Below are 21,503 nucleotides of genomic sequence, written 5' to 3'. Positions count from 1 at the left end.
TGACTTCTTTCCACCATGTCATCCCCCTCCGTTAAGCAACATCCACCTGGATACCTGGATGAGTTCTGTGGGGTTCAGCTGATCGCAGTAGCTGTGACCTTGATTATCCTGGAAGTCATCTTTGCAACTGTACGCTTCGCTGTGCAAATGAGACAGGGAAGAAAATGGGGGGTTGATGACTGGCTTATGTTGCCAGCTCTTCTGGCCAATATCTGTCTATGTATCTCTGGCATACGTGAGTTCCCCACCTCCTATTGTGAAAGGCACACTGCAACCCATGTTTGTTCACACCTGGTCTCCATTTTAACGATAAAGAGGCTAAGGAGAGGCTATCTGATGAGAAGCTAACACAGCGTGCAGTTATGGTCCATCTCGCTGGGGTGGGATATCATATCGAAAAGGTCAACGAAACACCCTCAAAACTTGGAAGCTTCTTGAAAGGACACTTCGCTGGTATTTGGATCTGGGGGCTGGCTACAGCTCTACCCAAGCTGGCCATGTTGGCTTTCTACCTCCGCTTCTTCAAGTCTCGATCCGAGCGAATCACTACCTACATCATTATGCTCATCATCGTGCTGCACTATCTTATTATCGGTTTTGCCAACACGTTCGGGTGTACACCTATGAGTTATCGATTTGATCCAGTCTTGGCGAGCAAGGTTCAGTGCTTCAACATGCGAGCCTTCTATCGCTGGATGTCCTTTCCGAACATCGTCACGGACGTGATGATGCTGGCCTTACCTCTTCCTATGGTGTATCGACTCAACACTACCCGAAGTCAAAAGATCGGACTTGGCATCATATTCGCAACTGGTGGAATGTAAGTTCCCCTTTCTAAAATTGACTCGAGATTGGCAAACGTCGGGCTGTACTGTGAACTAGGCTAATCTGCACACTCGTCGCACACAGAGGCCTTATCACATCCTGCTGCAGATTCGGAATCTTCTTTGGCATTGACGGGCACGATGACGATACGTGGACTTCGGTTCCCTACAACATCTGGACAGAAGTCGAGCCCGGGGTGTACTTTCTTGCGGCGTGTATGCCTGCCTTCCCGCCACTGATCCACTCTCTCCGAAGTCGGTTCGCGAAACCAAGCAGAAGTGGGGCAAAGAACTATCCTGGCCACAATAATGATATCGCCCTCCACACTATCGGAGGAAGCAATCGATTCCATGATTCTGTTCCTCTCACTCCGTCCAACACACGTCGAGCTTTCTCTCCGATGCTCGAGGATGAAGAGCTAGCCTTGGACACCGTCGTGACAAACTATGATACTGGAGCGTTCCTAAGTAGCGTCGCTAGTGGTGGTGTGGAGCTTGCTGGAAGTGAGTTTTCACGGACTTCTGGATCGCTGCGCCCTCCCAAGAAGATTCGCATCACGAAAACGATAACTGTTCAACACGGATTGCTGGGCTCCATGGACAGGTTCTGAAGTGTTTGGAGGACTTTGCTGGGAAGGAAAATTGGGAGGCGATGTGCAGGATTGTGGGCAGTACCTGGGATGGTCGGTGTGACAGTGTATTCTCAATGTGTTTACTGAGCAGGTACCTTCATGACCGTGATCTGTTTGTGTTAATTTGTCCGAATCAATACTAGAATATGTTATGAATGAACAAAACTTGTGTTATGACAGAAGATGGCATAGGAAAGAGGAAGTGGCCCAGCTGGCTTTGTGCCTGGACTGATGCCTCGGGACCATACACCAAATGCGGCAGTTACCATTTCTCGAGTCACCTTTCAGGAGAGTCTGATTTCTAACTTCTCGTTCTTTCATTCTGTCATGTCACATCACTCCATGCTTGGCCGATCTGAGGACCTTTGGTTGCCTTGCCTATCCCAGATCGCAACTCAGCTAATCCACCAAGATGTGCAAGTTACTCGACTTCTTTCACCATTCCAACGCTTCGTATAACTAAACCAGGACCGGGTCATTCCTAATGTCTGCAAAAAACAGCCATTCTCTAGCATAATCGAGATTGAATATAACAAACCAAGTCATATCCTCGAAGTTCCTGCATAGCAACTTCTGTCGAATGCCCCATCCAGAGACTATTTCTCTGATCTCTCACAATGCGCACCGCTATTAAACCTAAGGACGCCGCCGGCTGTCCATCCGAAAAATCATCTGCATGTAGAATCAGAGCTATTGAGTGTGAAGTATGACACCTCCAACGGGTCCATCCGCAAAAGGCAGGAATCGGCAAGAGTTCATGCGCCGTGCCCTATGATCGGGGTATCGGCGCGAATGGCATCTGCATCCCTTGCAGAATACATTTCATGAATGAACGTTCGCATGAAATGAGATCGATAGCCAGTTCAATTTGGCTCAGGGGTATACTTAATCAGGCAATGGCAAAGGGCCAGAACGACCATCGTATCTCGATCATTGTCTTGATCAGATACGTCACGTCGGGATCTACTATCCGAGCATGCTACCTGTCAGATATGCCAGGGGAGTGCAAGCGTCAAGGAGTTCGTCCCCACAGCGAAACCGATCTCTCCCCCCTAGTCTTTCAACGCAATGGCAGATCATGAGGGTTCGCCGATCAGCTTTCCTGATCATGAGCACAGATCTGACTCTGCGATGCTACCAGGAATAGATCCGTCAAACCTGTCACACTCACGACAGAGTCCGATTTTCTGCGGAAATGAAAGGTATAAAGACGCCATCGAGTCGCCAGCTTAGCATTCGTTCTCCATCAGCATCAAGCCAGTCTCATCTCACACTCGTTTAACAATCTCCCTCACCAACTCAACCCAAAACACTTCAAGATGAAGACCTCCACTCTCTTGTCTCTCTTCGCCGCTGCTGGCCTGGCTATCGCTGCCCCAATGACCGGTATGTAGCCGGCCTCTTCCATGCTATCCAAACCTTCGCAAACAGACCGAGAAACTGATGATGCACAGACAAGGGTGCTGCTCTCGCCGCCGCCGCCGCCCCTCTCGATGGCGCCGCCCCTAAGGCCATGTCTAAGCTCCCCACCGCCGAGAGCCAGGGCACCACCGACCTGCTTAACCACGGAGCAGACAGCGCGAAGGGCTTGCCCGACGTGAGCGGAGCGGCTTCCGGCGCCCTCGGCGGAGTCACCGGCGAGAAAACGAAGCTGACAGGCGCCGCGCGCCGCGGCCTGCCGTTTATCAACGGCGTCCTCGGCGACGGCATCAACGGCGACAACAACCAAGTCGCCTATCCCGCCGGCGCTAGCCGCCCTGCTCCGGCCGCGGAGAAGGCACCCGCTCCCGCTCCCGCCCCTGAGCCCGCCGCCGCAGCTCCCGCCCCCGCTCCTCCGGCTGCGCACCACGCTCCCGCCCCCGCCCCCGCCCCGGCGCCCGCTCCTTTTCCCGCTCACCCCAAAGTGGTAGACTACCATCACGACGCCAACGGCGTGAAAGACCACAACTCCAACTTCAACACCTACGAGAACCACAGTTCCGGCGTTAACGCCCACCAGCACCTCGTCGACGACTACGACTACTCGTCCTACGATAACACCAGCAAGGGCGCCTCCGGCTCGACGCAGGACCACCAGGCCGGCCAGGTGAACAACAACGCCCACGCTGAGGGTCACTAAGCTTTTTTATCCGTTGATGACTTGGGCTCGAGATGCTGAGCGGAGAACCGCGAGCGTGGTAGTGGCTTTTTCTTTACTACTGAGGTAGTTGTTTACTTAGTGTTTAATAGCCTCCCCTCCTCTGTCTTGATCGGGAAGGGGTGGAGAGGGTTGCGATTTTCCTAGAATACCATTCTTTTTCTTCCAGTTGCTTCGAATGTTGAGTACTCCGTCTGTAGTCGTATAGAGGATGTAGTTTGTCGAGGAACGAGAATTGTAATTAGATCTCTGATGCTCTTTTCTGAGCTAAGTTCGTACTGTCCGACATGAAAAAAAAAAGGAAAAAAAGAAATACTATGTATGTACGTATGTACATATGTATGTATGACACGTTATCCACCCATACCAGTATCAAAACCCATATAAAATCACCGGGGTATAAGTAAAGTACATACAAGAAACAAAAGAAGGGTCAAGAGTAAAGAGTGTTCAGATAGGGAAGGGAAAAAGGAAATCGTCAACGAAAGAGAGGTCGCAACCCGAACTCCACATGAAAACCCTAGGTAACAACCACCCTCTGGCGCACATGGATGCGATTCCTCGGCAGATCTGCCGACCCGCCGGCTGCCGCGTAGCGACTCTTCCACCCGTACCGGCCCAGCGCCAGCGTCTCGAGGGTCTCGGTGCGGCCGCCCCAGAGTTTGCCCCGTGCGGAAGAAGAAGAAGAGGAGGAGGAGGAGGAGGAGGTGCCGCGCTCGGCGCGCTGCACCGGCGGAATCCAGAAGTGGGTGACGACGGCGCCGAGGATCATGCATACACTGAAGATGATTAGGATCCAGCCGTGGCGGATGGTCGGTTGCTCGCCTTGGCCGGTGCCGAAATTGTAGTAGGCTGAGAAGACTTGGACGAGAATCGAGCCTAGCTTGCCGGCGCCGGCGCTGATGCCGTGACAGGTGGCGCGGTAGCGCGTCGGGAAGATCTCGGCGGGGATGATGTAGGTTGTTGCGTTGGGGCCTGTAGCGGATCTTGTTAGTGGTGAGGGGGGTTGTTTGGGGTTGCGGAAAATTTATTTACCGAAGTTAAAGAAGGTTTGGCCGATGATGTAGAGGGTTATGGCGGGGGCGCCTTCTTGGTGCACCGTGATGTACATGGTGCCCAGGGCGATGAAGAGGGCCGCCAGGGCGAGGAACATGTATTTTTGTAGGGCGGTCCGGTCGAGCTTGTGGATCAAGAGGATGAGGAGGATCCCGCCGAGGAAGCTGCCGCTGTTGAGGATTACGAGTGCGTGGGTGGAGCTGGCGAGGAGCATGTTGTAGACGCTGGCACCAGCTCGGTCGTCGGTCTTCCAGAAAGGAGCGGAAGAGGAAAGGTGGAGGGAGCCCCATGTTTTAGCCAGAAATTGAGGGCTGGAGAGACTGATACCGTAGAAACTGAAGTCCAAGAAGAACCAGGCAAGACTGGTGGCCGCCAGCGTACGCCAATTCCCTTCCACCCAGAAGTATCGGCGGATGTCCCGGCGAGTCAGGTGCCAATGAGAATTCAGAGTGGCCGGTTGCAGGATCTCGGCCTGAGAGTGGGAACGCTGGGTTTCATGGTCCTCATCTTCTTCGTCGTTCTTCCCAGCTGTGATGGTCGTGAGTGATATGCCAGGGAGAGCGAAGTTGTGCCAGCTTGCAGAGTCTCCAGCAGGATGCGAGGAACCGGTCAAGGTAGACGGAGAGCTGGCGTGGAAGTCGTCGAACAGAGTAGTGGCATCGAACTCAGCCTGAACAGGATCGTCATCGATCTCAAGGACGAAGCGAGGAGACTCCGGAATCACGAAACGAAACAAGGTCGCGATGACGCCCGGGATGACTCCAATGCCAATGACCCACCGCCACATGGTGTCGACCGTGCGAGTCAGGTCATCAGTGCCCTGATTTCGGCAGGCAGTGATGACAATGATGGCAACTATGTTACCAGCGATCTGTCCCAGAGGCTGCATGAAAAATACAGAAGCCATCATTCGTGCGCGGTGTTTTGTCGGAGCAAATCTTTCTTCTTGTTAGCCTGGCCGATGACAGATAGTGAACAGGGTTGGTAAAACACCTACTCAGACGTGATCACGGCGCTCAAAGGGTAATCGGCTCCTACCCCAATACCAACAATGATTCGCCACCAAATCAACCAGGCGTAAACACTCATGCTGCCATTCTCGCCCTGCGAGGCCATCACGACACCCAGGGTGGACGTGAGCATCAGAATCAGCTCCAACCCGTACATCTTCTTGCGGCCGTACCGGTCCGCCAAGTACCCGAATAAAACCTGTCCGAAGAGTGTGCCGGCGAGGGTAGCGATGTTGACGCAGGTGACATGCATGGAGGATAATTGGTCTCGCCAGTAGACATAGGAAATCATGGGGAAAGCCATATTGCTTGCAAAGAGCTGGAGCACGATGTCATTAGCGACTATTTGGTCCGGGAGATCCAGGTGGGTAGCCTACAGTGTACCCATCGAGAAAGAAGCCCACCCCGGCGACGAAGACGACGATCCATTGAAAAGCCTGTCGATCGATAGTCTCATAGACCTGGCGCATACGGACTTGACGATCCTATTCGCATTCGGACAGTATAGATTAGTCGCAAGGCCTCTGACTGTAGTTCAATTATATTTGGAACAGTACCTGCTCATGGTCAAAGTCTTGAGCGCGGTCGGTCTTGTACCACCGCTTGCCCATGACGATAGTTCTGTGCTGTCGAAGCTGTATTGAATATTAAGTAGAGATTGTAAATCAAGCTGGAGCAGATGACATAATGAAACAACGATAGTCTGTGCAGAAAGATCTTGAAGGATTCCGCAGCCCCCAAAAAGATGAGATTCGAAGTATGAGAGGAAGAAGAAGAATTTGAGGGGATGTACTGTACCTCTAAGGCCTTTAGGGCGGCAACGATGGCAAAACGCCCGGCCGAAGGAGGAAAGTAAGAGAGGGGGATGGGGAGACAAAGTGGACAAGGTGCAAGGATGTGGAAACACATTAGGGGATGGGCTAATTGGGGTGGCGTAAGGCCAGTCAAGTGGATAAAATCTAGGAACCTTCATGGTTGAGTTCAGGCCCCGGTCGCCCGATGGCGTTTGCTGGTTAGTTGGCTTGGTAGTGAGTCTAGTAGATATTTAGTGACTGATAGATAAACCTCCAGATTAGAGAGAGTGCATGGACCAATTCCTGTCCCCACGTGCCAGCATCGTGGAGAGTGAGAGGTGCGTGAAGGTGCTGAAGGTGCTCTGGTCGACCCACTCCCGGCAAGCAGTCACTCGACTAACTTCCTCTCGTATCTCCTCATCCATGTCTTGCAGTCACTTCCCACTAAGTAATTCTCATCACCCCATCGTTACAATTGCCTCTTACTGCTCCTTTCTACCACGTGGGAATCCCCCCCCGAGTCATGTCTCACCAAATGATGACGGCATTGCAAAAAAAAAAAGAAAAGAAAAAAAGAAAAAAGAAAAGAAAGAAAAAAAAAAAAAAACATAAAAACGAACGCTATTAAATGATTGCTCATACGGGTATAAATCTGATACATGCAATGCCATGACAAATGAACAAAGAAAGGAACCCAGTAGTGCGAACTGGATGCGAAAAGCGAAATCCTTCGACCCGCCGCCCATTTGCGCCTAGCAGCGAGTTTATACAGTGGGACACACGTGGAAGGCATCGTCATCCGAGGCAAGCCCCTCCTCCTTCCCCTTCCTTCCGCCGTGAATTATGCGAACTATGATGTAGTATTTCCTTCCCCCCTATCACTTTCACTTGATGTGGTCGCTCAGAAACTGGCAGAATGCTATCCGATCTAAACCAAGTCAATAGCCTGCCGGGTTTTCCATGACTGTCGTTCGGACATACCCGTATCATCCAGGAACTGGATCTGTAGCGTTTTCATTTGAGTTAGAATATCGAAATTAGGTTGAAGCTGTAAGACTACAGGCCGGCCCGGCTTCTTGCCGGGATTGAAACTGTCAATGCAGTTCACTGGGAGAGGTTAGCTTCTAGGTTCAGTGCTTTGGTGCCCTGCTGTGGCCCGTCGGCCGGTTGGTCCCGGGATCCCGGCTTACCTGGTACCTTCACATAGCGCTTCAGGTCTTTGCGTTGGGAATTGGCGAAGAACAGCATCACTTGTCTGCCGTTAGGCCCCCGGAGGATGCGGAGGTTTTGGCTGATACATTCCTCGCCACGCCCCTTCGATTTGGCTTCAGCGATTCCTGCCAGAAAGACCAATCTCGATGCGAGGATGATCTCCTGAAACTGCACACAGTCTGAAGACTCGGTGGTCAGCAAAGAAAACCCCCTTCTGCCGGACGATCTGAGCGCGCACCTCTTTCTTCCTCGAATTGGTATGATAACTGGGTCGTGAAAACGGTCTGTGCGGATTGGACGGTCTGCTCTTCCATAAAAGAGATTCGTAGAGAAGGTTCGTTGGGGCGTTTGGGGTGTTCGAGGTGCGGGACGGGGAGTTTTGACTCGTTAACTGGAATCAGGCGAAGGTTATCAGCTGCTCTGTAGCGGAAATATCATGGAGGAGTACGGACAGGTATGAACTAAGGGGGTTTGTTGGCCAGGGCCACCTCCCAACTCCAGGCATTTTAGACTTCCGGTGGCATCCTTGCGTACATCGATATAGGTATAACGGAGCTTGAATAATTTGTTACTTCGCACGAAAGTACTGTCATCGCGTCAATGGAAGGGAAATCCCTATTCAGACGCAGGGGCCTACCCACATCGTAACGGTATTGTTGAGTGCTATATGGGCCACGTCTTCGTGCAATGAGTAGCATGAAGCTTCTCTCGACCGTGAGCCGATGGAGGAAGCCGTCCGACTGAGGGGATGTGAAGTGAAAGGCGACGTGCCCGGGCTGATCTGGCCGGAAGATTGCGTCGATGCAGATAGAGTACTTTCTCGTCGGGAGAGTGGAAGAGGCCAGTCCTCCGTATCGTGGTGAAGGCCGGAAAGGCCCATTGCAGTCGGGGTTTACAAGGAAAAGAAAACACTCTTTCCCTCGCAGTGATAGACGCAGCAGGGTCCACCGAGTGAGTGCTGCAAGAGGCACTATGCGACTGATGGGAGGACGATCATGCGGATCCCCAGAGATGGACTGACGTACGGGGAAGGGCGTAGATTTTCATCATCAAGTTCAATGCTCGAATGACTCGATTCAACCGTGAGAAGCGCCTCGACGCATGGTCAACGATTCGATCACACAGTCACCCGGATGGCCTGGTGCCTGTGCTGGGAGTATTAATCGGTTCAGGAATCATATCCGCTCCAGTGACCCAGCGACCGATAAGAGTGCGTCGCAAATTCGCAATGCGTGCCCAGTGAGTGCCAAGGGGCATTTGCTCCAGGAGATCCAGAGGCGGGGGATAACCTGTCAACGTGCGCAGATAAGTGGCTGCTATGCAAAGCTTGGGGCGGGGAGTCCAGTCGGTGGGTGGAGCCCGGGAGGGGATCGTGTCTGGACTCTGGACCCGTTCCAAGCAGTTATCCACTCCCTCGTGGTGAAGGCGCACACCCCCATCCCACGCTAGATCAAGGTCCTCGGAACCAGGTGCTGGTTCCTCATCCGATGTCTGGATGGAAAGATTTCGAGGTTATGTGATTATCATCAGAGTGGGAGAAGCATGGAGTACGTTCCTGAAGTGAGTCTCGTTGTGGGGACCTTTCGCCCGGTCTTCACGTTGTGACGGATTTCCCCCGAATCGGGATTGTTTGCTGGCCCACGTTTGCCAGCTTGGATAGCGGCAAGTCCAACTATTATCCTCAATGACTGAAATAATATTATTATGACAACGATCCTGAAGGATGTCTCGTGGATGCAGTGACATGCATCTGATCGTTGGTCTGTCAGTCAATCTCCAATCAAGCATCCATTCTCCACGCGAACAATCACCGTCCATCCGATTTCCTGCTGGGGCCATTTCGGAGATCGAACGACAATAATAGCGAGTGGGCGGGCGAGCGATAGGCCAGGATCACAAACCTTACTCATCCATCCTCCTCTGTGTCGAGTCGCGCGTCCTTAGATTTAAGTTCCATGGATGGCCTTGTTCTGCATCTGGTTTGCCTCCAGCGATAAGAAACCCAAACTTAATGAATAAAGTCAAATCATATAATTAAAAGTCTATGTACCTCTATCTGGACCACCCTCTACGGAGAAAGGATATCCTAGAAAGCAGAATTTATCCAGAAAACCGTATGCAACGACATCAACACCGGCTAGTCAAATCAAAGCGCATGAAGAAGGATATCTGAGGATGTGAAGAAAAAAAGTTGGAACAGGACGAATAAATCGCGATATCTATATGGCACGGGGAGATGGTGTCGGATTCAGCCCGCAGCTGGCGAACAGCATGATATGGGCCAGGCGACGGGTCCATATGACGGTCGGAAATTTGTGGGTATAGAGCAGGTATTCGCCGAAATCAAAAACGATAAATAAACCTAGAATGCGGCCCGGTGGAGGGTCACTACTGAAAGTCAAGTCAGCATCTCCGGCCGGGGATTTGAGACGCCGATCTGCGGCGCTCGGCTATATGAGCCAGGCCGCTGCGCCGGTGATGGGACGTTGCCACTCAACTTACTTTTTGGTACGTGGAAAAAGGCGGCGACAACGACAGGCAGGGCCGGGTATGAGAATCTGACCAAATACAAGCAATGCTCCCGTGCAAAGTGCCGAGAAAGTTGAGCGCAACCCAGCGATGGCGAATCCGACTTTCGCACGCAACGGCTGTGACCTCCAGTGGGCAATCTCGGATGTTGCGGCGGCGTCAGTCCGCACATCTGTATGCTCTTCTCCGAAACTAAATGCTGTCCAGGAAAACGCGCCGCTCAGCCGACAATGGTTGCAACACAACGCCATAGCTTGGCATCGAGGGCACTCGACGTGGTTGTGAGAACTAATGCTTCACCAAGCGGATGCAAAACCACCAGAGCCTATTCTGACACCCTGAAGCTCCTACCCTTTTCGCGCGATATTCTATTGACGAGGCTTTTGCGCGATGATGCGGTAACTCGTCGTCACTAGTCGCATGGTGTCCATCTTCACGAACGCTTCGCCATCGAGACACAGGCGGTTGATCAGGGTCTTGAAGTGCTTGGGCAACATATGGGCCTTGACGAGCCCCAGGATGAGCTGACGCATCGACCGGAAATAGAAATCGACCTTCTCGATAAGGGGAGCCTGCAGGCCTCCGACGCTGGCATTGTCCGAGCGAATGACGGTGAAACCGGCATCGGTGAGGGCTTTTTCCAGGCTTTCAGGGGTAGGAGTGCCGACGGCGCCGATGAGAGGCTTCACGCGACTCATGAGTTCGGCATGTTCGAGGTTGGACGGGTCGTAGTCAGGCAGACTGACCCAGTCGAGGCAGGAGAACTTGGCGCCGGGCTTCAGGACGCGGTGGATCTCGCGGAAGAGAGTCGGGAGGTCTTTACATAGACTCAGAGCCTGGATCTGATAAAACGCGTCGAAGCTGGCATCTTCGAATGGTAGAGGCAAGCTGTTGAAATCCTGGACGACGAAGGAGTTGGAAGTGAAGCCGAGCTTTTCGTTGTAGGAGCGTGCCTGAGCGATCTGGTTGGGGTCGATGTTCAGACCAGTGACTTGCGCGCCCGAGTATTGCGTCATGTGCGCGGCCACCCGCCCGCGCCCGCAGCCCAGATCCAGCACTTTATCGCCCGGCGACAGTCCGATATCCTGCGCAATCGACTCTTCATACAACAGCTGGTTCTCCAACACTGTCGCCTTCTTGCTCATGAAAGGCGGAATATACATCTTCTCCACGTCGCCCAGCGCACAGAGATGGTTCAGGACGCCATAGTACGCCTTGAGACAGTCACCGACCTTTTCCTGATAGTTCGGCCCTAGCGTCTCAACCATCTGCTTCTCATCCGACCAGTCGAGGTTGTAGATGACGTAGGAAGCCATGAAATCGTCCACCTGCTTGGGACTCAAATTGTGCAAAAAGCGAAACGACTTCCAGAATGTCTTCCATCTTTTCGGAGAGGCCGAATTGTCCAGGTCGGGGAGGCTGTCATGAGCGGCCAGCTTCTGTTTTTCGTTGGCGACGGCATCCAGGGAGCTGCTCTCCGAGCTCCGTCCGGATTCGCGCGATGCCAAGACGGTCTGGGTTTCCATTATATATACTCAACAATGAGGTCACGACGTCGATTGAACAATCCGCAGTAGCCACAATCACCTGCGCGTAGTCTCGCGGCGGAACTAGGTCTCTGGAAGGGGATCAGGGACAGCAAGGCTCGGGGGTTTGGAGGAGGTCAAATGAATTGGTAGAGGCAGTGGTTCGAGTTACTGTCCGAAAAGTGCCATGCAAATTGTGTAGTTCTTCTTGCAGATGGAATGCGAGCGGGGCTAGGCTTAATTTATAAGCACTGCAACAGCGTGTAATTGAAAATTTTCTACTTGCGCCCTGTGACGGGTATGTTCTTTTTAACAACGGCATTGGGCGGCAGCACCGAAGGGAGGGGATCCTAATAAGACGGACGGATGGATTTGCCATATGACTTGCCATGGATAGTTAGCAATGGTCAGGGTGGATTGCAGTGGTCTTGTCACCAGATCTTGCGACCAGAGTCGGAAGTCTCGGATGCTGAGAGTGAGCGTCGAAAAAAAGGTCGAAAGGGTCGAAAGGGTCGAAAGGGTCGAAAGGGTCGAAAAGGTCGAAAGGGTCGAAAGAAGCAGCACACGGGAGGAGACGGCAAAGACGACGAACCGGAATTGGACATACAACACGATTGAACTTTTTACGAACTATGGCTTTACCACCACTCAGAGGCCAGTACGATACTCAGATCCCTGGGTGGTCACTGACCGACTATCTTAGTTATCTTCTACTCACGACACGCATCAGCCCCTCTTCCCAACCGCCAGAGTTACTCTAGGATCAGTTATAGGTATTATCATCCGTGCTTAAGACACTAAATTCAAGCTCCCACCCCCATCCTTGGTATCATGGTACGAGCCATAGGGTCTAGTTTAGTGCGATTGTCTAGGGCGCTTCCTGCGACATCACGGACCTCCTCTTCCCCCTCTTGGTCGTCTCTGATTCTCCTCCCCGACGTGATTTGTAGGATAGTTGAGGTGGACGGAGAACTTGTCCGCCGCTGTCGCAAGGGACATTTTGACGAGGGCTCAGCCCGCAGAGAAGTATACACGGACAAATATACACCCTCAGTACGAGAGCTCTTCCAAAGGAGCTTTGTTGCATACTGACTAGCTAGCTGCGGGACTAGTTGATCATGACACTTTTCCCTAGCAACGTCTGCGATTTACCCTGAATCTCGTCAGCGATCATCGGCCAGCCACGGCACTTGGGCCCGGACTCAGAGCATCCGTTCGGAGCTCCTGCAGCGCCAAGCCGTGTAGTGGTCCCTCCTTCACCTCAGGCTGACCAAGCGTTATGCCAAATTGACTCGGTCTTGGCGATTGATGCTTGACCTATACACTTACCTAAGTACAGTACATCCGTGATGCCATAGACGATTGTCGGATCGGATGTTGCGCTTTCCTGAACGGCATCAGAGCCATTATTCTAACGTTATGACTGCCCATAACAGCATTACTGTCTTGCACATCAATTTTTGGTTCAATAGAACGGGCCCCTCTCGGAGCAATCAATGGCTAGCCCCATACCCATCTTTTTGCCCTATAGGGAACCATCGGCTTGAGCTCGGAGGTGATGTGTTGGGAAATTTTCATTGCTTCATGCCCCCCTTTCTTACTCATGGATTCGGATGCATTCTCCAATTCCCCTGGCGCGGCTCTGACGGATCTCGCGTCTCTCGATCAGGCAATTCACCGCGTCTCGGTCTTACAAGCCGAACCATCCGCCCCACTCGCGTGCTCTTTTCCCGTATTTCCGCTTACCATCAAACATTGTCTTCTGTCTATCCCTTTTCCTGGACGTGCTCTGGTTATACTAGCGATTTATCGGCTCATCTCCGTTCTTGAACTTCAATACTGGTTTTTGGTATTGCTTTACTGTTTCGGCTTTAGGGGCTTTCCCCTCCCGTCTATATCCCTGTCGCTCCCTCGCTCTCCTTCGACAGCGGCTGCGCGGATCTCGTCGGAGTCTCGGACGGAGATTACGGTAAGCAGTAATGGCGAAATTCCGAAGTTGATGTGTCTTTCAAAGATCCCCTGTCGCTGATCGTCGTCACTCGCCTTCGCGACAGTTAACGGTGATGCAACCAGAAAGGGGATGATCACCATGTCATCCGCTATGCTTAGTATGCTCACTTCCTGCGGAACTCGACTTTTCTCACTCGCTTACTGATATCTCTACGCTGGGATTCTCGTTGTAGTTTCCATATCCAGCGTGGATTGACGGTGGTGTTCTTCATAACGCGTTTCGCTGCGGAGTAGATTATGGCTTTCTGCCGATCAGCATGATAGCGACTATGACGTGGCTGGGCGTGTCGCTGGCGTGTCACTCTTAGATCCTTGCGCCTGCAGGGCACGGGACAATGCCGGCAAGAGGGGGGTGGTCAGATCCTGGCTTCGACTCTAACATCTCATTGGGATTGAAGGTGCTGCAATTTGCGCCAGACCGCCATCCATGCTCTCCTCCTGTAAAAGATCATATCAGTCAATGTGCGGATTAATAATGCAACCGTACGATGGTCAAGTCTCCACTTTAGTCGGCCTGCAGCCCGCCCATCGCCCTTCAGTCTGCTTCCTGAGTGGACCGTTGCCCTACTATATGTCCGGTTCAAAGCCCGATCAATCCTCGCTGCTCGTGCGATTTTCATTCAATTTTCAACCCACCGTTTTTTTCACTCCACGGTGACGAGGTATGTAGAACGAGAAAAAGACGAAAAGTTCTCCGCCAATCTACACGTGACATCTCACTCGCAACACTGACACCATCCGTCCTAACCGTGCAGCTCAACACCAACAATGGAACGGTCAACCAATTTTCACAGGCAGTGTACAGCATCAACGAACGTTCAAATAAGCTTATATTTAAGGCTCAGTGCATCCGCATCACCGGCAGCAGTTCATCCTACCATTTGAAATGGCCAGCACTGCCCCAGGATCCACATGGTTAGGCAGCCAGATATCCTCTCCCTCCATCACAGCGGACGGATTGATCAGGGTCTTCCCGGGCTGGGTTGGGTGGCAAGACGAAGCTTTCCCCTCCTTAAGGTCATGTCTCCAATCATCGTGCGCCGTCTGGTCTTGGTGGTGACGGGGGCCCGTCGTTCATAGGTTAGACGTGGCTCTGGCGGAGGAAAGGGCAGGGGAACAGCTGATCCCGTCTATCGGTGTAGTATTGTACATGTTGAGCGGGTCAGGCGCGGTGCACAAGCAGGTAGTCTATCTCGGGGTAGAGTGGCTAGCAGGAGATGGCCAAGCTGGGCTGATCGTGCCTTTGCCGAGTGTGCTTGTGTAGTCAGATCGGATTGACGTAAACGGCGAGACGCCCAGCAGCCCGTCCGTAAGCCGAAGATGGACCCTGATCTGGAGACTGACCCGTACTGGATGTATCTGCTGTGCTTGATCTGCCAAGGATGAGGCAATAAGAATGCAGGCCGGGGCCTGTGGCATGGACCAGAGCGTAATAGACGGCGAAGTAGACCCGAGGGTGATGCCTGATACGTCCTATGCAGGCTAGACTGCATGAAATCCGCGTCAGTCAGCGTGGTGTCACTTCCATCGCACGCAGTACGCAGTGGCACATCTGGCCAAATGGACTTCCCTTCCTAGATACATACGAATAGTTCCGATTATCCCGAGCAGCTTTCCACAATCTCACTCGTGTCGACTGCCATTCGTTCTACATTTTGATCTATCTCTTTATGAACTCGAAGGGACTCTTTTCCCCAGCTCTTCCAAATCAGATAGATATATTTGCCAGACTCTTCCAACCCCATCGCCGCCGCAGAAGTCACCATCCCTTCCCTACCTACTCCACACTCCGTCCAACAAGTCACTACCAAACCACATCCTCACATAAACACCATAACCACGAACATCCATCCAACCCACCTCAATGAAAATCAATCACTCCCCCTCCATACAACTCATTCCCTCTTGCATCCACTACATACAACCCCACCCCTCCCCCGACCCTCAGTTCCAATCCAATCCCACAACCCCATACCCAAGAACCCCTCCACCGCACCAGAAAGCAACCCCCTCTACAACAAGCCGCATAGCAGTTACATATCTATGAAACCCTCCAGAAGAACAGCAGAGCAATACAAACCTCCTCCTCCCACTCCACTCCCACCTCCAAACCTGACTCAAATCAACGAAGACCTACGCCATCGCCCAAAGCCAGCAGCCCATCGAACCTCGAAGATCGAAACCAAGCGAACCACCATCACCATCCTCAACCCCATCCGAGGCCACTCCAACACACACACACACACACCTCTGGTCCGTCCACATATAACACGGCATGAACTTCTACACTAGAGGGTATTGGGACTTGGTGTGGACCCCCTTTTTGCCGGTAGACGCGGACATGCGAGGTCTATGGTTTACAAGAAACTAAAGTGAGTGTCTCAGATACTTATCTATACATCACGAGGAAACCAGGATAATCGTCCCTCTTATATACGTCGTCTCACGTATAAAGAAAGTGACTGGTTGGCACCATGAGGAGGTGTTCATTGTGGGGGACAGAAATGATATTTGTCAGATCCGGGTAGGTAGGCCAATCCCTTGTGTGGGGGACATGGGGAGAATGGGTGGGGAGGGTCTGTCTTGGGGTTGTTTGCTAACGAACGCTGAGCGGGAACAACCTTTCAATGTGTCGGGGTGGCCATAGCAATCTCATGTAGTGACTCGTCCGCTTGGTCCGAGCTTCGAGTTGCTATATATACATCGAGCTGGCTTGGGTTTGCGTGGTATTTACTGTTCTATTCTCGTCTATCGCGATGTCTGCTAGTGTTGTAGCTGACGGTTGGGAGACGCCTGTCAATGGTGTCAGGTTGGGATAGGAACTCGATGTCATTCGTGTCTATTTTATGTATCAAACAAGGCTGGTTATCCAATACTCTGCGATAGCGGCTTATATGAGCAAAAACACAGACTGGACCGGCAGGCGCATAGTCGATTGGCCAGCTGTAAGTTCTTGGACTATATACACGCAACGAAAAAAAGCATATCTATCCGCTTAGTCCCAAAAAGTCCTCTCGCGTGATCCCACTCTGATCACACATATCCCGAAACACACCCTCAGCCTCCCACAGCCGCAACGGCGTATCCATCTCCGCGATCTTCCCCTGGCCCATCACGCAGATGCGGTCGTAGTGCAGAATCGTTCGCAGTCGATGGGCGATACAAAGCAAAGTCTTGCCCTCGAAGCCATGAGCCATCGTCTCTTGCACTTTCTGGTCCGTCTCAAAGTCCACGGACGACGTCGCCTCATCGCAGACGATCACCCGCGAGTCGCGCACCAGAGCTCGTGCCAGAGCCATCAGCTGTCTTTGGCCGAGCGAGAAGTTGAGTCCGTCTTCCTCCACCAAGGTGTCGAGGTGGAGGCGTTTCGGCACCGGGGTACTCGCGTCGGTCAGGGCAGGTGTGGCGGTGCCTCCTTCTTCGGGGCTTTTGTCGCCGACAAGTTCCTGGTCGACCAGGTGCGCTTTGCGTAGCGCAGACCACAACTCTAGATCAGTGTGTTCGTTGAATGGATCCAGGTTTGAGCGTATGGTTCCTTTGAACAACGTCGGATCCTGCGGGATGATCGACAGACGCCTGCGAAGATCGTATAGACCGACGGTGGCGATGTCGACACTGTCAATTTGAATCCTGCCCCCCGAAAGCTCCGTCAGCCGGAACAAGGCCGCCATGATGCTGGACTTGCCCGCACCCGTGCGACCCACGATCCCGATGCGCTCACCGCCGTGGATGTCCATGGAAAGTCCCTTGAGCACCAAAGGGAGCCCGGCTCGATAACGCATCTGCACGTCTGAGAAGGTTATGCGACCGGTTGAGGGCCACTCACTTCCGACGTCCGTCAAATGAAGGGGGGCCTCCTCTTCCAGCTGGGTGCCGTAGTGGTTCACGCGCTCGGCGGCGTTCATGTTGTTATCCACGTCGGCAAATTGTCGTACAGTGAACCCTAAGCTCTGGGTGATGGAAACCACGTACGATAGAACCAAGCCTGCAATACTGGGCGAGACATCTAAGCGTGAGGTAACAACAAGGAGACTTGTCACCAAAGTCAACAAAGTGCCGATCATGTCCAGTCGCACTCCAAGCCACCGTTGGTTGGCAAAGGTCAAGAAGTAGGCGCCGTTCATCTCATCAATCGCTTTGTGAATAGAAATTTTAAAATGCTCCTCCGCTTGGTACGCTTGAATAGTCGCGGAACCTGCGATGGCTTCGCCGAATCGAGCAAACACCCCAGAACGGAGGACTGCCTCATGCCGTTTGAGGTTGCGCGCCGACGCACGGTAGTAGCTCGCCGCGAAGACAAACATAAGGACCAATGGCCCTAGCGCGATAGCAAACTGATGGGAAAGTCAGAACAGTACACTGTATCTTTTCCTGCGGTACTCACATAATAGTAGAATGCAATCACCATCCCGACTGTAGCGGTAATCTGCGACAATGTCAATACGAATAGCCGGATTGAATCAGGTAGATCGCTGTCCATAACCTGTACATCCTTCGAGAAACGGTTCGTGATTCGCCCCATTGGCGTAGTATCGAAGAATGACATGGGCGCCCGTAGAATCCGATACATGGCGCGGTGAAGCATTTCTTTGCTGGCGTTGGCGCCAACAATCGTCACATGCGCCGCGAACCCATACATTGCAATAAATTGACTGCAACAAACCGCGATGTAGATCCCGACATACTGGCCTGTGGTCAGGCCAGGATACTTGTTAGAAGTCCAGAAGGACAACCAGAGCCCGGACATCACCAGCGCGCCATTGACAGTAAGAGTCAAGCACAAGGAGACAAGCACGTTGAGGTAAGATCCTGATGCTTTGATGTATGTTCGCAAGACATCCCAACCAACCGAGCCAGTCGCCATATCCTCTTTTTGCATCAGGGCACCCCCCGGAACTCTCCGTGCGGTCTCTGGCTTTTCATCGGTAGTAGCGCCAGTGTTTGACGGTTCCTGATCCAAGGCGTCTTGCTGGGATGTTATGGACATTAGCCGTTGAAAGACGTCACTTGTGCGCATAAGAATGTCAAATGTTCCTATCGCGTGGATCTTTCCATGCTCCATGACGATGATCCGGTCGCATCGCCCAAGCACATGCAATTGATGGGTTGCCAGTACCCGACACCGATGCTTGAGAAGTCCACAAATAGCCTTGTCCATGATGTGGCGGCCCACATGTGCATCGACCGCCGACAGAGGATCATCCATGAGCACAAGCTCTGAATCCGAATAGATTGCCCGAGCAATGTTCAGCCGCTGCTTCTGACCGCCGGAGATGGTGATGCCACGCTCGCCGATTTCCGTCTGATCTCCAGCCGGAAACATAGCCAAATCCGATCGAAGTGCGCATGCATCGATCACCTCGTTATACCGAGCCTCATCATACTCTCTTCCGAACAGTATATTGTTCCGTACTGTGGTATTTTGGACCCAGGCATACTGTGGGCAGTAGCCACGAGTGACACCCATTCTGACATTTCCGGTTGTCTGTCTCATGTCGCCAGCCAAAGCTGCCAGTAGTGATGTTTTCCCACTACCCACCGGTCCAATAATTGCGATCAACTCACCACGACCAACCTCGAAATCCATATCCACTAATTGAAATGGGAGTTTACTGTGCGCCTCTTGCTCGGCCAGAGCGTCGGTTGACGCTGGCTCTACCTTGGCTGAAGCGATCGCAGCCTGGCTAGGACGAGACTCTGTCGGTCCATCAGAGTTACGTACACGCTCCCATGTGAACGAAGCATGTTCGACCTCAATAGCGTTCGCCATTGTGGACTCCCAGACAATACTTTCTTCGCGCTCCTCAGCCAGCAAGAACTCCTGGATGCGGCAGAGAGCGGTCCAAGCATCCGTTGCTTGCGTCATTGCGAGGTTCAGGATCGCCAATGGCATCCGGAGAGCATTGAACAAGGCCAGCGAGGAAAAGATGCGATCCGGGGACAGGGAATGGTTCGTCAATGCGTAAGTGATAAAGGACAGCATCGAGGACAACGCAGGAAGGGAGAGCATGCCAACTGTGATAGCATGCCGTATAACCAGGAGCCGTCGGAGAGAACTGATCTCGCGTTTGCGTGTGTTTTCAAGACGCTGCAGGAAGCTGCTTTCCCAACCAAAAAATTTCACAAACTTAACACTAGAGAGGATCTCCTGTGTCAAAGACACTCGCTGGTCAGTGATCTTGTTGACTGCTCTTCGGAGACTGATAAGGGACTTGACAAAGTAAGCTAGTATCATCGCTCCGAAAACCGCCAGACCGTAACCTGGAAGTGCGCTGTAGCCGATGTTGATGACCATGAATATCAGAGCCACGCCTAAAACAACGGGTGTAGTCCAGAGCATATGAATCAAGCCGCACGCTCTGTCAATACGATCCACATCCACACCCATCAAAGTGATTATGCGCCCGTTGCCCCAACCGCTCCCCTCGATGGTGCTGATGTCTTTCCTCGGCTGCTGTCGCTGGGGCCGCTTCGTGCCTTGCTTGTCAGCCGCATGGGGGAGTTCACTCCCAGCCTTCGCACGTCCCGACAACTTCATTGCCTTGGTGTATATAGTGGACACAAGCACGGCTCGGATTTGGCCACCGCAGATCATCCCGCGGTAGAAAGCTTGACTCAAACATAGGGTCTGCACAGCCTGCATCACGGGAATGCCGAAAGCGAACCCCAGTCCACGGCCAAGGTTGGGACTGGGATGATTGCCATGGTGGGCGGCATATGCGTCCATTGCATAACTGGTCAAGTTCCTGACAAGATATGGTGTAACTACGGACAGTATCATGCTCACTACTTGGCATATACCGCCAATAATAAATTCGGTTCTGAAGGTGTCGAAAAGAGCCCATATCAGCGCCTTCTTGGACCCCTTCTCGGTTCGTCGTTTCAATGCAATATCGAACCTGGCCGTTAAAAGGTCCACTTTTCTATCTGGATTCACTGACCATACATCCTGAGTTTCTAGCTGGCGCAGGTAACCGGTCTGTTGTACACTATGAACAAGCCGTAGACAAGTGACGGAAAGAAGCGTAAACGAACCTTGATCAACGGTGCTATCCATTGAAAAGTTATGCAACTGACGATACTAGCACGATACTCCCTGCACACCTCTCTTTCTTCGGGTATGGGAGGAGCTTTCTGGAGTCGCAGTGGATTGAGACTTCGTCGCGCAGACTTGACTGTCTCTTGCTTGTCTTGGCTTTGTTTCTCATTTTCACTGCCAAGCTGTGTCGACTGAGAGGACGTTGCGCCCTCCGTTGTATTCCCCTTTCCTTCTTCATCGATCATGACGGCCTCATGTTTCAATTGCCCATCTTGGCTCATGATGACTATACTAGAGTTGCGATCATGCAGCCAAGTATTTTTTGAGGTAGTGTGGGTCCATTCAAGAATGCAATGAGCGACGCTGAATCTCAAAGGTACGGAAGGAGCACCACCGGGTAAAGAGATAGACGGGGCTAAACACAAGAAAGGTTTCAGTTCGACCCAGAACGCATGGTGTGTTTTATGAGCACATGCGACCGTGGCGAATGTCGGAACGATTGGAAGAAGAAAACCGGTTATGTCACAAAGGAGGGGTTCAGTTCGAAGATAACCATCCGGCGATTATTGATTGGCCACGTTCGTTAGCTTTCATGAACACTGTAGAGATTGAACAGGTAAGGTATCTATCGCAGAGCTTTCAGAGGTGATTCGATCTATGGTTCACTCCTGATACTGATGTTAGTGGCAATTCAGTCCGACATAGGTCTCATACCAGATCGACGGGAGGGAGTA

At 52.3% G+C, this 21,503-nt stretch overlaps 9 protein-coding genes across 9 annotated transcripts; 3 read left to right on the top strand and 6 right to left on the bottom strand.

Annotated features, from left to right (window-relative positions):
• Positions 1-15: 15 nt before the first annotated feature.
• On the top strand, positions 16-1,435 carry BO97DRAFT_421305 (uncharacterized protein; the record flags this gene model as incomplete). The annotated part of the gene is made up of 3 exons (XM_025696710.1): positions 16-235; positions 361-820; positions 910-1,435. The coding sequence occupies 3 exons, from the start codon at positions 16-18 to the stop codon at positions 1,433-1,435; spliced, it is 1,206 nt and encodes a 401-aa protein (XP_025555222.1).
• A 1,340-nt stretch (positions 1,436-2,775) lies between these two features.
• Positions 2,776-3,575, top strand: BO97DRAFT_421304 (uncharacterized protein; the record flags this gene model as incomplete). The annotated part of the gene is made up of 2 exons (XM_025696709.1): positions 2,776-2,842; positions 2,911-3,575. 2 exons carry the CDS (start codon positions 2,776-2,778, stop codon positions 3,573-3,575), a joined length of 732 nt encoding a protein of 243 aa, XP_025555221.1.
• Positions 3,576-3,813: 238 nt separating this feature from the next.
• On the bottom strand, positions 3,814-6,573 carry BO97DRAFT_403228 (phosphate transporter). Its single transcript, XM_025694688.1, has 5 exons — positions 6,217-6,573; positions 6,037-6,144; positions 5,647-5,978; positions 4,629-5,587; positions 3,814-4,568 (listed from the first exon to the last, which is right to left on the bottom strand). Exons 1-5 carry the CDS (start codon positions 6,268-6,270, stop codon positions 4,114-4,116), a joined length of 1,908 nt encoding a protein of 635 aa, XP_025555220.1. The 5' UTR covers positions 6,271-6,573; the 3' UTR covers positions 3,814-4,113.
• Positions 6,574-7,150: 577 nt separating this feature from the next.
• On the bottom strand, positions 7,151-8,545 carry BO97DRAFT_384047 (uncharacterized protein; the record flags this gene model as incomplete). The annotated part of the gene is made up of 6 exons (XM_025693400.1): positions 7,151-7,381; positions 7,435-7,560; positions 7,644-7,844; positions 7,904-8,056; positions 8,118-8,251; positions 8,307-8,545. 6 exons carry the CDS (start codon positions 8,543-8,545, stop codon positions 7,338-7,340), a joined length of 897 nt encoding a protein of 298 aa, XP_025555219.1. The 3' UTR covers positions 7,151-7,337.
• Positions 8,546-9,635: 1,090 nt separating this feature from the next.
• BO97DRAFT_180361 (uncharacterized protein) lies at positions 9,636-10,464 on the bottom strand. Its single transcript, XM_025690382.1, has 2 exons — positions 10,164-10,464; positions 9,636-10,056 (listed from the first exon to the last, which is right to left on the bottom strand). The coding sequence occupies exons 1-2, from the start codon at positions 10,364-10,366 to the stop codon at positions 9,885-9,887; spliced, it is 375 nt and encodes a 124-aa protein (XP_025555218.1). The 5' UTR covers positions 10,367-10,464; the 3' UTR covers positions 9,636-9,884.
• A 12-nt stretch (positions 10,465-10,476) lies between these two features.
• On the bottom strand, positions 10,477-12,161 carry BO97DRAFT_180488 (class I SAM-dependent methyltransferase). The gene is made up of 2 exons (XM_025690385.1): positions 12,156-12,161; positions 10,477-12,103 (listed from the first exon to the last, which is right to left on the bottom strand). Exon 2 carries the CDS (start codon positions 11,718-11,720, stop codon positions 10,563-10,565), a length of 1,158 nt encoding a protein of 385 aa, XP_025555217.1. The 5' UTR covers positions 11,721-12,103; positions 12,156-12,161; the 3' UTR covers positions 10,477-10,562.
• Positions 11,552-12,438, bottom strand: BO97DRAFT_180531 (uncharacterized protein). The gene is made up of 2 exons (XM_025690386.1): positions 12,156-12,438; positions 11,552-12,103 (listed from the first exon to the last, which is right to left on the bottom strand). Exons 1-2 carry the CDS (start codon positions 12,323-12,325, stop codon positions 11,824-11,826), a joined length of 450 nt encoding a protein of 149 aa, XP_025555216.1. The 5' UTR covers positions 12,326-12,438; the 3' UTR covers positions 11,552-11,823.
• A 551-nt stretch (positions 12,439-12,989) lies between these two features.
• Positions 12,990-13,969, top strand: BO97DRAFT_180218 (uncharacterized protein). The gene is made up of 2 exons (XM_025690381.1): positions 12,990-13,828; positions 13,904-13,969. Exon 1 carries the CDS (start codon positions 13,279-13,281, stop codon positions 13,747-13,749), a length of 471 nt encoding a protein of 156 aa, XP_025555215.1. The 5' UTR covers positions 12,990-13,278; the 3' UTR covers positions 13,750-13,828; positions 13,904-13,969.
• A 2,400-nt stretch (positions 13,970-16,369) lies between these two features.
• On the bottom strand, positions 16,370-21,145 carry BO97DRAFT_180389 (ATP-binding cassette transporter YOR1). The gene is made up of 3 exons (XM_025690383.1): positions 20,766-21,145; positions 18,115-20,709; positions 16,370-18,064 (listed from the first exon to the last, which is right to left on the bottom strand). The coding sequence occupies exons 1-3, from the start codon at positions 21,048-21,050 to the stop codon at positions 16,718-16,720; spliced, it is 4,227 nt and encodes a 1,408-aa protein (XP_025555214.1). The 5' UTR covers positions 21,051-21,145; the 3' UTR covers positions 16,370-16,717.
• Between the last annotated feature and the right edge of the window lie 358 nt (positions 21,146-21,503).

The sequence above is a fragment of the Aspergillus homomorphus genome (genome assembly GCF_003184865.1).
Source record: "Aspergillus homomorphus CBS 101889 unplaced genomic scaffold BO97scaffold_4, whole genome shotgun sequence".
Taxonomy (NCBI): Eukaryota; Fungi; Ascomycota; class Eurotiomycetes; order Eurotiales; family Aspergillaceae; genus Aspergillus; species Aspergillus homomorphus.
Note: the sequence above shows the minus strand (reverse complement) of the source record. Positions and strands in the feature narration are given on the sequence as shown.